Source organism: Anser anser (assembly GCF_964211835.1).
Source record: "Anser anser genome assembly, chromosome: 5".
NCBI classification, from domain to species: domain Eukaryota; kingdom Metazoa; phylum Chordata; class Aves; order Anseriformes; family Anatidae; genus Anser; species Anser anser.
Genome location: NC_139725.1, coordinates 32,788,257 through 32,801,516, shown reverse-complemented (window position 1 = coordinate 32,801,516; position 13,260 = coordinate 32,788,257). Strand labels below are relative to the sequence as shown.

The following is a 13,260-nucleotide window of genomic DNA, read 5'->3' as shown; positions in this document are numbered from 1 at the left end:
ATTGGTACATATGAGCAGGACTGGTAGTATTTTCAGTGTATCTGCTAACACCTTCATTTTTGTTATGTGGCAAATAACATTGTGTCAAGTAAATCTAATATTTTTACCTGCCCTCAACATTTCCTATTCCCAAATTCCCAGTATTGATAATTCTAAAGGTTTTACTTATTTGGAGCATAGCCCCGTTACAGGTATGCAGTTATCACGAAGGCCTTGCAGACAGAAAACATTCAAAATTCCTGCAGCAACGAGGAGGCTGACTTGAAGGTTTTGAAAATAGGAAGTGTAAATGTATGAATCTTTTGATTTCTCCTCTGGTTTGGAGGGTGGGGTGTATCTGGGCTATATTCTTGAGTTCTTCCCTCTACTAACTTACATTAAATGGTTAAAAAAAATTAAATCAAGTAGTGAACTTAATGGCAGTCCAGGCTGCCACCTACCTGCAATCTTTCAGGCTAATAAAACAACCACTGTGGTTAGATGTGATGGGTGTGCAATGGCACCTCCCTGTACCCTCCAAACAATGCTTTTGCAAAGAAAAAAAAAGTATTTCTTACTAATTTTATTGTTCTCTTGCACGACAGAAAAATGGTATCTATTAGGATCTGCTGGCAATCCAAAATGGAAGTGCTATCCTAGAGTATTAATCAGTGTTTGCTGCAGCAGCAACATTTTGGATAAAGGACTGTATTTTAGAGTCTCAGTCTAAAAACAGACTGATGATTTGAATTTACTGCAATGTTACACAACTTTTGATGCTGTCAAAGATACATAAATATTATGAAGGCCTCATGTCAATAAACATAACCTTATATGACATCAAATAAATCTGTTCAGCTGAACACAATTGCAGAGAAAATAAAAAATCCTGCAGATGATGACCTGTTATCTACTCTAATATTTCACCATATTCTTTTGGCAGACAAAAAAAATACTAACTGCTTCATTTCAGAAGAGGGATTTGCTCAGGATAGACTATAATAAATTGCATTTTGTTTCCCTAGATTGACAAATCACCTTCCAAAAAGCAGATTCTCGATTCTGGGATTTTCTTCATCAGATGACCCATGAAGAACTCACTACCGAAATCTTCTGCGCGAATGAAGGCACCATATTTCAGGAATCCTACCTCGTAAGGAGTGAACTCTACCCATTCTGAAACGAAAAAGCACACGACAGACTGATTACAGCAGCAGAGGCTCAAAATAGTTGAATAAAACCTGATACTAGCCAATTTAAGACAGACTGGTTTCTGAGCTAACATACTTTGAAACAGCCATTTTCTTCACTCTCCATTTCACAGTGTTGGATATGAAGAGTAAATTGTCCCCCTACATCTACATATGTCTGCAAAGTTTAGATTTCTGACACTTTCTACAGAAATGCTTAGCAGGTAATTTCATATTAATATCCTCCATCATCCTGTTTTTGATCCTGTATACAGATAGATATAATAAGGCCTTCAGAAATTTAACTATTAAAAATTTACTCTTCGGTGGATTGGCCCTTTAGAGGATTTGTGCATTGAATCAATTTGTTTACCTAGTCCTAAATGGAACCCTACTGAGATTAAAAGTTAAATGCAATTCAGGAGTATTATTACCTCTAAAGTCCTGGTCGCTGATTTTATCCTTCACATTGAGAGAGAGGTAGATGGGCAGGGGATTCTGACCCTGATTTAGTGCCTGCTGCTGATCTGTGAGCTTATGGGAGTCCTCCTGTTTTGAAGAAGGACAGTAGCTGAGGACAGTCAGATGACACAAAGAGCCTCCCACCTCACCTAAGCCTGGGCTCTGACAAAGAAGAGCATACCAGACTCTGACTAGGATGTTCCCCACCAGTTTAATTCAGAGAGATGCTGTGATCCCTATCTCTGACCCTCCTCTGCCTCAGCACTACAGCACACAAATAGTCCTTGTGATATGAATACTCTAAGTTCATATGCTGAAAAAAGTATGATATTCCAGCAGTAGGTAGAAAATAGTTATTCATGTTATTTATTCCATGAAAAAGAAAAAAAAAAGAAATATTTGAAAAGCATTCTTGGCATGGACTATTTCATTCAGAAAGAATGAAATTCATTCATTCAGACCTCTGTCCTTACAGCCCAGAAAACCCTCTTTTCCTCAGACCTCTGACAGAGCCAAAGCTCAGTCAGAGTTAATGTTCAGCATGGCTTGACCCTTACTGCATCTGCTGTGGAGCATTTTGTGCGGTTAGAGAGGGTAGAAAAAGCAGGATGTTTTGGGAGCGGTGCCAAGGCTTGAGAAGGAGCTGACCTCAGCTCCTCCTGAAAGGGGCCCTTTCAAGAGCTGCAGGTGCCCTCCCCTTGCTGGAACAGCCCTTGGAGGGATGACTGTGCCATCAAGGCCACCGGTCTTACCTCAGCTGATGCCGGTCCAGGGGGCAGGGCAGTGGCACTGCAGGGACACTAACTGTCCTTGCTGAACCCACCCCTACGAGGTCTCTCCCACTGTGCTATGTGGTTGAAATTTGGATATGGTGGGGTTATTCATAATACGGTGGGAGTATTTTCCGAAGTATAAACGGGAAGGAAATATTCATGAGTACTAACTAAATCAGTATTTTGCCTTTTGGTGGAAATGGTTACAGGGTGATGACCACTAATGACTCAGATACTTTCTTTAATTTTCATTTGCAATTTTTCTTTGCCTTGTCACACCGTATAGCGTTTTTAACAAGAACAGCAGGATTCTCATTTAAATATTTACATGTGAATTCACTTTAAAGTTGTTCATACTAGAAGTTTTCCATTATTTGTCTTTATTGTCACCCTATATATTCCAGGTGTGATGTTAAGGTTTATGTAATACAGTCAACAAACACAAAGAATGACACTGTCAAGGCATATACTTTTTGCATTTATCTGAAAACCAACCAACCAATCCAACTTCCCCCTCCTTTTCTGTAAGGGTGGTCAGACACTGGCACGCATTGCCCGAAGGTGTTTTGGAGTCTCCACCTAGGCAGATATTCAAAACTTGACTGGACAAAGTCTTGGGCAACTTGCTATATAGCTGACCCTGCTCAAGCAGAGGCATTGGACCAGATGACCCCAAGAGGTCCTTTCCAACCTCAAACACACCGTGATTTACAGTCTGCCCTCACTGATACGTTCTCTAAATATGCAAATCTGAAGCGAAAAGCACTTCTATTGTACCTTTTCATGAAACATGGTTTCAATGATGAGTCCCCATAGGTCTGTGAAACTTATCTGATGTCCTTCCTGTTTCCGCTGGCACAACTCTTTCAAGTAGTATTTCAGACGATCCGGGGCAAAACAAGTAAAGAACTTATTTTTAAGCACATGTCTTCGGACATCATTGAGTGTTTCCTTAAGGTCCTTTTGGGACCAGTCAGGATCCTCATACAAGTTTGCCATGGTCCTAAAAAAATAAAGAAACAGAACGAAAAGTGTGAATTCTGAAGCTGAGCTTTGGAAAGTTGTGGAGGGTTTTGTATGATTCCTTGATTTACATCACAAAGCGCACGTGTGTGTGGTACCATCCACATCTTTAATCAGGACTACTTTAATTCCAGATGCTAGCAAATAGCCAATGAAGGAAATGAGGAAAAAAATCACAGCAGTAAAATGAAAGCCCTTTCTTGATACTGGCCAAAAATATTATGAACAATGATGGCTTCTGATTTTGCAGATAATAACCACTAAATATTTAACAAGGCTCCAACTAACACCTCACCACTCTGACTCTTTGGATCACTTCTCAACAACATGTATAGAAAACTCCTATGAAAACTCTGCAAATGTTGGCCTTACCATGTTGTGCCAGATAAACCAGTGATGTATGAGACACAGTCCAAGATATTCAGTTCCTGCACACTCAGAAGGTGAGCGTACATGGCTGTCAGAGCTCTGGTTCCACCACCCGTTGTCATGATTGCCACCAAAGGTACCTGTTCAACCCCAAAAACACGTGCATTTAATGAGGTGGTGGGGGAAAGGAGATAGATGTCAGTGATTAGAAAAGAGAGCATTACAACACTGATAAAGTAATAAGGATGCTGCGTGCCACTGGTCTGCAGGGGCAAGCAAGGGTTGAATTTATAATGGGGCATAGATGGAGTAAGAGATGCCCAGAAAGGTTGCGGAGTCTCCATCATTGAAGACCTTCAAAAGCTGCCTGGATGTGCTCCTGGGCAACCCTCTCTGGGTGTCTCTGCTTGAGTAGAGGGGTTGAACCAGACGGCCTCCAGAGGTCCCCACCACCCTAAACCATTCTGTGATTTTTTCCTCTACCAAGCAGCTGTGCAACAGGACATGAAATCCGTCATCTCAGACATCAAAATTTCAGTGCTCTGTTGTACAACCAATAGCACAGATGAGCACAAAAGGGCCCCTCCTGCCATCTGAACCAGATTTTTACCAAATACAATAGACCAGAAAACAAGGTTGTTGTCTCTCAGTTTCTGTGTTAATAGTAATAATCTCTCTGTTACTGAAGTTTGCTAAAGCTAATTCCTACTACTGCATAACTATTTCACAGACCATACTAGATGTATTATGACTGGTGGGTTTAAGTAAGCATAGACCAATTCAGACCATATGAGACAAGAAGCTGGCGACCCCATTCCCTTTTATAACTTCTTGAGGGAAAGAGGAGCCATATTCACCCTTCCTACCATGTATGTACACAAAATATTAGGTATACAATTGAGTTGTAAATACTTTTTTTTTTTTTCTGTGATGATACAGAAATCCAGGGTCTGGTAGTCTTAGGGGAAGTTTAATATTTAAATATGAATTAGCTCAATTAACAGTAAAGACAGACACCATACACTGGGGTGAGTTCACATCTCATTGCAAATCAGGAGACTCTAGGAGGGTGGTTCTGCAGGGAAGTATGTGTGCCTCTAAATCTGAGGGGAAGGAAATGGCAGCTTGGTGCTAGCATTTAAAAGCGATGTCTTGTGTGTGAAAGGTCCAGCTGTGCAAAAAAAATTGCTGAGCTCAGTTTGGGGCAAAACAAGGAAAACTTGCCATCTCTGCATCTGAGTTCAGGCTTCACAACACAGTCTTGGGGCTATCATTAAAAAAGAGAAAGAGAAGCCTGATTTTTCCCTGCCTTAGGTGCTCTGCTGTCACTCCCATTTATCAAGTAAGTATATGCTCTAGCTGCAGCAGATGTTAAAGTTAGACTAGCAGCATGCTCTGCTCACAAAACAGGAACCTAAATGCCAGCACAAAATGCAAAACAATACAAAACGCAGTCTGAATTGCGAGAACTGCTCAATCAATGGGTTAGGTCTGGCAGAGATGATTGTGAATCCTAAAAGGTTTGGCTTCAGTCCTGAAAGCACCTAGCCCACCTCTGCATCATTCTGCAGACTGCTATTCCATGCAAAGATGGATCCTGTAGGAACAAGGCTACATGTTTTTTTTATTGATCTTGCCAATGAGTACTCATTTCTTCTCTAGAATAACAAAGCCAGCTATAGCTTGCATAAGAAACTTCCTGATCTCCTGGAAACAGTGAAAATTGAACAAAAATGCTACATTTTGACACCCAGCTGTGGAGAAGTCATCTACCTCATCATCCTGCAAGTCTTCCTCCAACTGAAGGACGTCCTTCAGAGCTGCTGCAACAACCTTCTTCCTTTTGCAAATGAAATCCTTTTCCTGTGTACACAGGTCAAATCCCAGGCGTACGTCTAAGTCTTCCTGGCTGGAACACAGCATCAGGTACCACATATCATGCTTATAGTCTAATTCAGTAATTGAATGGCTTCTACTTCAGAAATAGACATGCTTCACCATCACATCTATACAAAGCAGAATAGGAAAGGATGAAATATTTGAGTTTGTTCCTAGAGAACAACAGTAAATCATCCTTTGGACTGAGGAAACTTCCCCACTCCTCCTTACTGAAGATGCCTGAAATTAGATACAGCTGCAACTAATAAAATTGCTCCATTTCAGACATGAAGCCAAAAGCCTGAAGAGGGCAGTATTTTAAAGATGGCTTTCAAACGCACTTTAAAAGTTGTGCAAACGTCCACTGATGCCTGTGAAGCAAGGACTGAAGCCACAGACTTTCAAGTTCATTTTTCCTGGGGGTGTTTAAAGTCATTTATGAGTATTTATAAGTACTACAGTAAGAGTTTGGAAGCTGCTATGAAAATCTTTCATAGGTGGGGTAGGGGAGAGACCTTTAAATGACAGCTGTAAACTGTATGTCTGTCTCATAGAATATACGCTGAAAATAGCATGATAGAAGATGCACCCAATTTTGCAAGAGAAAAGAAGCTTCTAGAAAACATAACACATTCATCCTCTGAAGTTTACTAAGGCTTTAAACATACATAATGCATTTTCTTTGTTTAAAAATAAGCAATCATTTGATTGAGTTAATTTGCATTTCTCTCTTTGAATAGCTGCTTAAAATATACTTGGTTACATTTATTGTGTCAATTTTTTCATATCCTAGGGTCAGCCAGGTACTCTGGCTTTGGTCTTCTAGTTCCCTGGTCTGTGCTTGGGGAACAGAAGTGACTTCTTTCGATTAGTTTTGAAATGCTGCTTTTCTTGCAAATCAACATTTGGAAATAATTTCTAGAGGTTTCAGTGAGTGCCTACAGTGGGCCTTAGTGAATAACTTGGATTACAGTAAGATACCAACAGAAAATTTGTGTGTTCTTGATAAATACCTTTTCTTCACTCGAATAGTCCCACAACATGAAATTAGAGGGCCTGAAAATCTCTGTATTGTGTACTATGTCTGTTTTATTACATAGTCTGAAATGAAAACAAGCCAGCATTCAAGGCACAGGTGGCGGTAACAAAAGAATTGCAATTTGACTGGCAACTTTCCAAATGCAAAGGGACGTGGCTTAGTTGTGGACTTGGTGGTATTATGTGATGATTGGACTCAATGATCTTACAGGTCTTTTCTGACCTAAATGATTCTATGAATCTATAAAGACAAATAAGATATCTTACCATTTTTTCAGCTTAAAGTGGAAATCAAATTTTCTGTGCTGAAATCAGAAAGGAAAAATAACAAATATTGATATTTTGTTTAAAACAGTCCGGTTTCCCCAATCAGAATGAGACACAGTTCTTTTAGGTCACCGTTACATCTACAAAGCTCCGAACTTCAGTAAGCTTAACTACACAAATAAGTAAGAGAAGAGCTACAGCAGTACACCTGCCTGAAAGGCTCCACCATTAAACACTGGTCTAGAAACTGCAGTGTTTCACAAAACAATGTGAGATACAAGGAGAAGCCCAAGAGGCTGCGCATCCCAAAAGCATGGCTGAGGAGGCTGTTTGGTTTGCCTCCTGGGGGGGGCTAAGCCTCACACCCCGGTCGCAGTGGCACCCAGTGACCTCAGCCTGGGTAAGAACATGAACCATACAAGGAGGGTGAACAGCAGCTGAGGCATTTTTCTTCCTCCTTCTCTCCTGGATTTTGTATTTCATTTTGCTCCAAACAATTTACTTCATTGTGCATCACACTATATACAAGGGTGGTTAGAAAACAACTGATTCTGTATCAGAGAGGTGATCTTCAGTTTCTTCACCTATGGAACTAGCAACAATTTTTGGAAGTTTGTGAAGGAGCCCCAGTGACCAGCAGACATACCTCACCAACTACTTCCCACTCAGAGGGGAGAGACTTCAGAGGGAGAGTCAGGGGGATGCTGCTTCTGCTCCTCCTTGCTCCGCATGACACACAAGCACACTGAAAAGGAGCACGGAGGTCCTTTTGGTTAAGACAGAAACATTCTTCTCTTGCTGCCTACTCACACATAATGTTCAGTTTACAGCACTGTCTGTGTTGACTACCATGTTGAGAGGTAACGTACAAAGGTGGGAAACCTCCTCTTCTTTGGGAGTGTGACATCCAGTGAGGGCTGCTTGTATTTGGCGTAGTGGAAGAAAGTGGGATCTGGGATAGGGGAGCAGGAGCCACAGCCCAGTGAAACTCTCTGGGTTTCTTCAAATGATCCTCTCACTGTAAACATTAGCTCATTCTCTAAAACAATGAGATAAAACACACACAAAGTTACCTTTAATTGCAAGAAAGAGACAAAGGGAAAATGGAAGAAAAATGTAGATTTGAACAATCCCCTTCTCCTCTTCCTACATACTTGGAAAGCTGACATCTGAAAGTGATCCAAGACCCAAACACTACAGGTGGTTTTATCTTTATAATGGGCTGAACAAAAAGCTGGACATGAGTGTGATGTGAGTGGCAGCGAGTTTTAGACTGCTGCACTTCTATTGCAGCTGCATCATGACACAGTAAACACAGCGAGGTACCTTCATCTGTAAACCATCCTCATCCCAGGCCAAGTAAGGAGCAACAGAAGATCTCAGTCCCCTAAAATAAGATTACACTCTGCAGTAGATGGCCCTGTTCATCTGAAGAGACCAGCTAATCCTGCTGGAGTGTGTTATGCATGCTCTGAGATTGCCTACCAGATCCAGACCCTCAGGGGAGGTGGGTAGAGGAACTTCTAGATTCTGGATCTTGACCAGGGTCAGGCGTGAGCCAGCTGCTGAGCGGCTAACCCCTGCAAAAAATGAGGTGTTTCTGTGCATGTGCAGAAGTCCAACTGTCAGAGATCCTGAGGAAAGTTAAGGTCATGGACTATCGCAACCAAGGCAATAAGCTTCTTCAGGGATTAGCAGTACAACAGCACAGATTTTCAGGATCTCAGCTTGGGGCTTAGATGCCCTCTGTACAGGCATCTGGTGTCTGGCACAAGGTTCCCTGGGCAGTCAGAACCATGAAACTACATCTGCTGCAGCACTGGTGGTGTTCCCTACTGCAAAGATTTTGCGGATTGCTTTAGATGTGGTCAGTTAAAGCTTTAGCATTTAGATGATGCAATTACTAGGCACTGTTAGAGAGGGTAAAATCACTAATATTCAGTTAAAGAATTAGTAAGCTTACCTGCAAAATGCTTCTTTTTCATCCTGCTCTCCAACTCAACTTCCAAGCAGGCTAGTTCACGACACTGGAACAAACATGACCAGGACAGAGAAACAGATTACTCATCCAGCAATCTCACTATCAGTGCTGGCAGGTGTTGGAAGGGTCATTTGTTGAATGCGTGCGCTAAACCTGTTGGAGGATTATTCCATACCCAGTGAAAGAGAGATTTAACTTCACTGTTAATGGGAAAACGTTGCTATGCTAAGCACACTGTAATTTTCTATGGGTGCAGAAAAAAAAACAAGAGGAAATGATAATATTCTGAAGACTCCTCTAAGATCATGTTGGCCTCCTCTAAGGGAAAATAAAGCTTCTAAGGGAAGAAGTGTCACTGAAGAATGACAACTTACAGTGTTTCTTGTACTACCATCATAGTCAGCTAAGGTAAGGAATGATGCAGGAAACAAGGCAAGAGAACAAAGCAAGTAATATTTTATGTTTTACCACTATTGCCCCATTTGTGGTGATGGTTTCAGGAGGATCCTGGCTAGAAAACAAAAACAAATAATATGTATATAATAAATGAAATCAGGATATTGTTTTAAACAGGACATATTTTTCTCTCTTAAACACTTTATTTTTACTTGCTTCTTTCTATTGTCTTTAGAAGTACTCTCACATTTTCTCTAGAGGCCACATAGCTAACCTACCAGAAATTATTCAACTGCAGTAAAGCACCTGGAAAGTGCCTGTAACAGCCTTAATAACACGTGTGCCCCAGATTGGGTAGCAATAATATCCTCATTCATAAGCTGCCCAGAGGATCTATATACTCCGTTAAATCTATAGACTTACTGCAGTGAGACTCACCAGCCCCTGAAAGCCAATTTTGAACTATGTAAATACCACTTTCAAAAGAAAGTTATGGAATTAAATATTACGATATTATTCTCTACACCATGGCATTTTCCTTTCTAACAGCGATTTTGCTGATGCACACCACGAGCTTGGAAAAAGGGAAGCTCTGTCTGTTAAGATGATATTGGGTATACAGAACATTATCTTCATTGATGCACCTCTCTCTGAGCTGCTGCTGCCACAACAATGGGGTTTTACTCACATGCTTTCCAACAGAAACTCAACTTCTAGCTCCTCCTTCCCCTGAAAATGAAAGAAAAAAAGAAAGAAACAGCCTCAGTATGTGCAGAAGTTTGCAAAGTGGCCTTCAGTTTTGCGAGCACAGTTTCCTTTATTCTTTAATAAGTAACAACATTCTGTTTTTTTTCTTGCTTGCTATTGTCAGCATTAGAGAACAGAGGCAGCTTTTTCTTCCCCAGGGAAAAGATCTCAGTTGTACTTGCAGAACAAAGGATGTTTACAAGTCTCCCTGCTAAACCTTCATTTTTCACACTTTCTTGTCTGCCAGCTACCACACACTGAGCACGACATGCTAAGACTTAGTGTTTAGAAAAATATTGTGGAAACAGGCCTGGTTTTGCTGTCCTTGGATTGTTTTTCTTTTTATAATCTTTGTGATGATTAGATAAACTCTGTTGTTTTCTGTCAGCTTAGTCAAAGTGCAAAGCTTCCCTAAAATTGCATCTGTTTTGGGGCATTTGGCCAGAACGTATGCCGGATGAAACCAACAGGAATATGAGAAGGTTGTAAATTTTGTCACCAGTGTACAATTTCCCAGATTTTAAGTAATTTTGTTATCCTACTTGGAATCTGTTCCTGGTTGTAAGAGACAGAAAAGACAGCACATTTCTAGTATGTCTAGATGTCACTTTCTTTCCCCTCTGGTTAAACTTCTGGCTGAGTTCTTACCTGTGGATTTAGTGGGAATGCCATAAATACAGTTTTTCCAAGGGAGATTTTAGCTACATCAAAAAGAATAATTGCTTGGTCATCATCATGAATGACATCATCATCAGAAACAGTAATTTCCAGAATATTCTGGGAAAAAAAAAATAAAAATGTACAATTCATTAGAACATCCTCCAGAAGTATGGCATTCTGCAGCTATTCCAGGTTCAGCATCTGCTTTAGAGTGAGGAAATAGAAAAGCATTGATGACAAACTGTCACGAGGAATAATAAGATAAAGACCGTAATCTCCTTTATAAATAGCAGCTTCTAGTCTCATCAATTAAGGCTGAAATGAGATTTCTTTTGGGTCATCATTTCTGCTTGGAAGTAACTCTCACCAAAACTGTAATCTTTTAAGAAGTAATATGGATAGCCTGAAACCCTACTTTGCTCCATATCAACAGGAGCAGCAGTGGTCACTTCATACTAATATCTTTCAAGGCCACCTTTCTGTGCTCTTCCACTTTTAGCCAGCTTTGCTCATAGGTATTTGGGAGTAGTGTAATTACCAGTACCAAACTGAATAAAGATCTTAATTATACCAGGATTTAGTAGCTTCCTGGTTTTAATATGTCTTTATTTCACGTCCTCTCAGTGAAAGAGGTGTTTTTCTGTTCTCATGCTGCTTTATAGTTTTACGTCACTGTTTCTCTGTGTTGTCACTCTGTCATTAGTCCCATCAGCTTTTGTAAGGAGGTCTGGCTGACAATACTGATATAAAAATAATAAGTATCTGTTAGGAGGGAAGTGGATTCCAGCAAAAGCAAAAACTGTTTCACTCCATCTTGCTACTGCATGCAGATGAGACAGAGTTTTTGATACCTTGACTTTTCTTTGTATCTGGAAGTAGAAAGTTTCATTCCACACAGGATTTCTGCAGTTCCTGATGGTTTTGGTTTGGAATTTGTCATCTGAAGCGGTTGGCAACCAGAGGCTCACGTAGCAATCAGATTGGCTTACTGTGGAAACATAGACACAAAATATCTGGCAGTGGAAGCATGACACAAGAGATGGAGGCATAGAAATGTTCTATAGTTTGAACATGGATAAGAAATGTCCATTAATTCCTGATATACAGAAGCCAATCAAGGAAGATAGGAATCATACAGTTAGATAAAAACAATTTGTTGTTCATCACAACACTATTTTAATAAACAGAGTATTTGAATAACTATGAACAGTCCCACACATTTAAAAAACAAAACAACAACAACAAAAACAATTCTAGACAGTGGATACAATAATATGAATAGCCAGAACCAGTTTGGCAGGAAAAGAAATTTGCCACCTAGAAAGCTGTCTGCATTTGGCCACACTATCAACCTTTGAAAAACTGTGAATACTTTCAAGTGTTTACTAGATCTCAAAAGCAAAAATCCCCACGCTCTGCGCATCCCATCTCAGACTCAGTGGTGTGACTGATGGAGCAGAGCCTCAGACTCTGAGAGGAACTGGATATGAGCTGTCTGAATGGCAAGAGCAGACCATTGCTCATCCAGCCAGATATCTGAGGGTACCAGCACTGACTAGGCCAGCCTGGCACTAGCAGGAAGCAAAGAAATTAGTGTCAGCTGAAACGGTGAAACAGCAACAGAAGTAGGTACCAGCACCAGCAAAGGAACCAACTGAGGAAGCTTACATGTACGTGCTTACATACTTAGCAGAAACAAACATAATGCTGGCTTTTCCTAACTTTACCTACTTTACTTTGTAAATGTTTGTCAGGACTTTATTCATACAAACATTTTGATATGTAATCCTTGTGTGCAGAGCATGAACAAAATTAGAATATGATCTAAAAAACTGACTTCCTGAATTCTCACTTCTGTATCTGCAATAGAACTGTGAGAAATCTTAAAAGAATCAGAGTTTCAGTCTGATTCAGATAATAAATGCCAGGCATACATAGCTATTAACCCTTCATGATGGAAAAATTAATTATCCCTCCTACCTAGTGTATTGTCTCCTTAGGTGGGGTAGGAAAGGAGAGACCTACTAGCAGTACATTTACATACTTCAGTAGGTCATTAGGTAGCCACCAGGTCCTTTTCCTGGTGTTTGACGATGCCTGAAAGACCTGGATAACAGTTTCTACTCCACCTTTCTTCCCAGAGAAAAACTAAGAGGCAGAAAGACTTTGGAGCTTGTGGATGAAGGGAGAGAGCCTGCATTTAATATAAGGGACCAGATCCCATAAATTATGAGCCAAGCAAACACCAAAGAGATTCTCTGATCTTGGACAGGAACTTTTCCAGAAGCTACTGGAAGGGCTGACAAACTCTGTGGTGTAAACACAGGCTTTGGTGAGAAAACAGGAGAAGGGGAGAATTCTGGTCCCACAGCAATCACTAGAGCTACCTATTCCATGGGCAGAGAGAAAAATACTTAGCTTCTGTTAACATAGACGAAGTCTTCAGTAAGTTCCTCAAGAGAGGCTACTGCCTACCCTCTGATAAAGTGCTGTAAGT

General features: G+C 40.6%; 1 protein-coding gene across 1 annotated transcript in view; it reads right to left on the bottom strand.

Annotated features, from left to right (window-relative positions):
- The window catches only part of LOC310901141 (uncharacterized protein), a 67,756-nt gene that overhangs the window by 7,728 nt on the left and 46,768 nt on the right, over positions 1–13,260 (bottom strand). Inside the window, 13 exon segments of the mRNA XM_083840265.1 lie at positions 1,018–1,155; positions 1,604–1,718; positions 3,182–3,407; positions 3,800–3,936; positions 5,570–5,705; positions 6,980–7,017; positions 7,626–7,724; positions 7,849–8,018; positions 8,943–9,006; positions 9,429–9,471; positions 10,045–10,085; positions 10,752–10,880; positions 11,615–11,751. Coding sequence (XP_083696391.1) covers positions 1,018–1,155; positions 1,604–1,718; positions 3,182–3,407; positions 3,800–3,936; positions 5,570–5,705; positions 6,980–7,017; positions 7,626–7,724; positions 7,849–8,018; positions 8,943–9,006; positions 9,429–9,471; positions 10,045–10,085; positions 10,752–10,880; positions 11,615–11,751 — 1,473 coding nt within the window.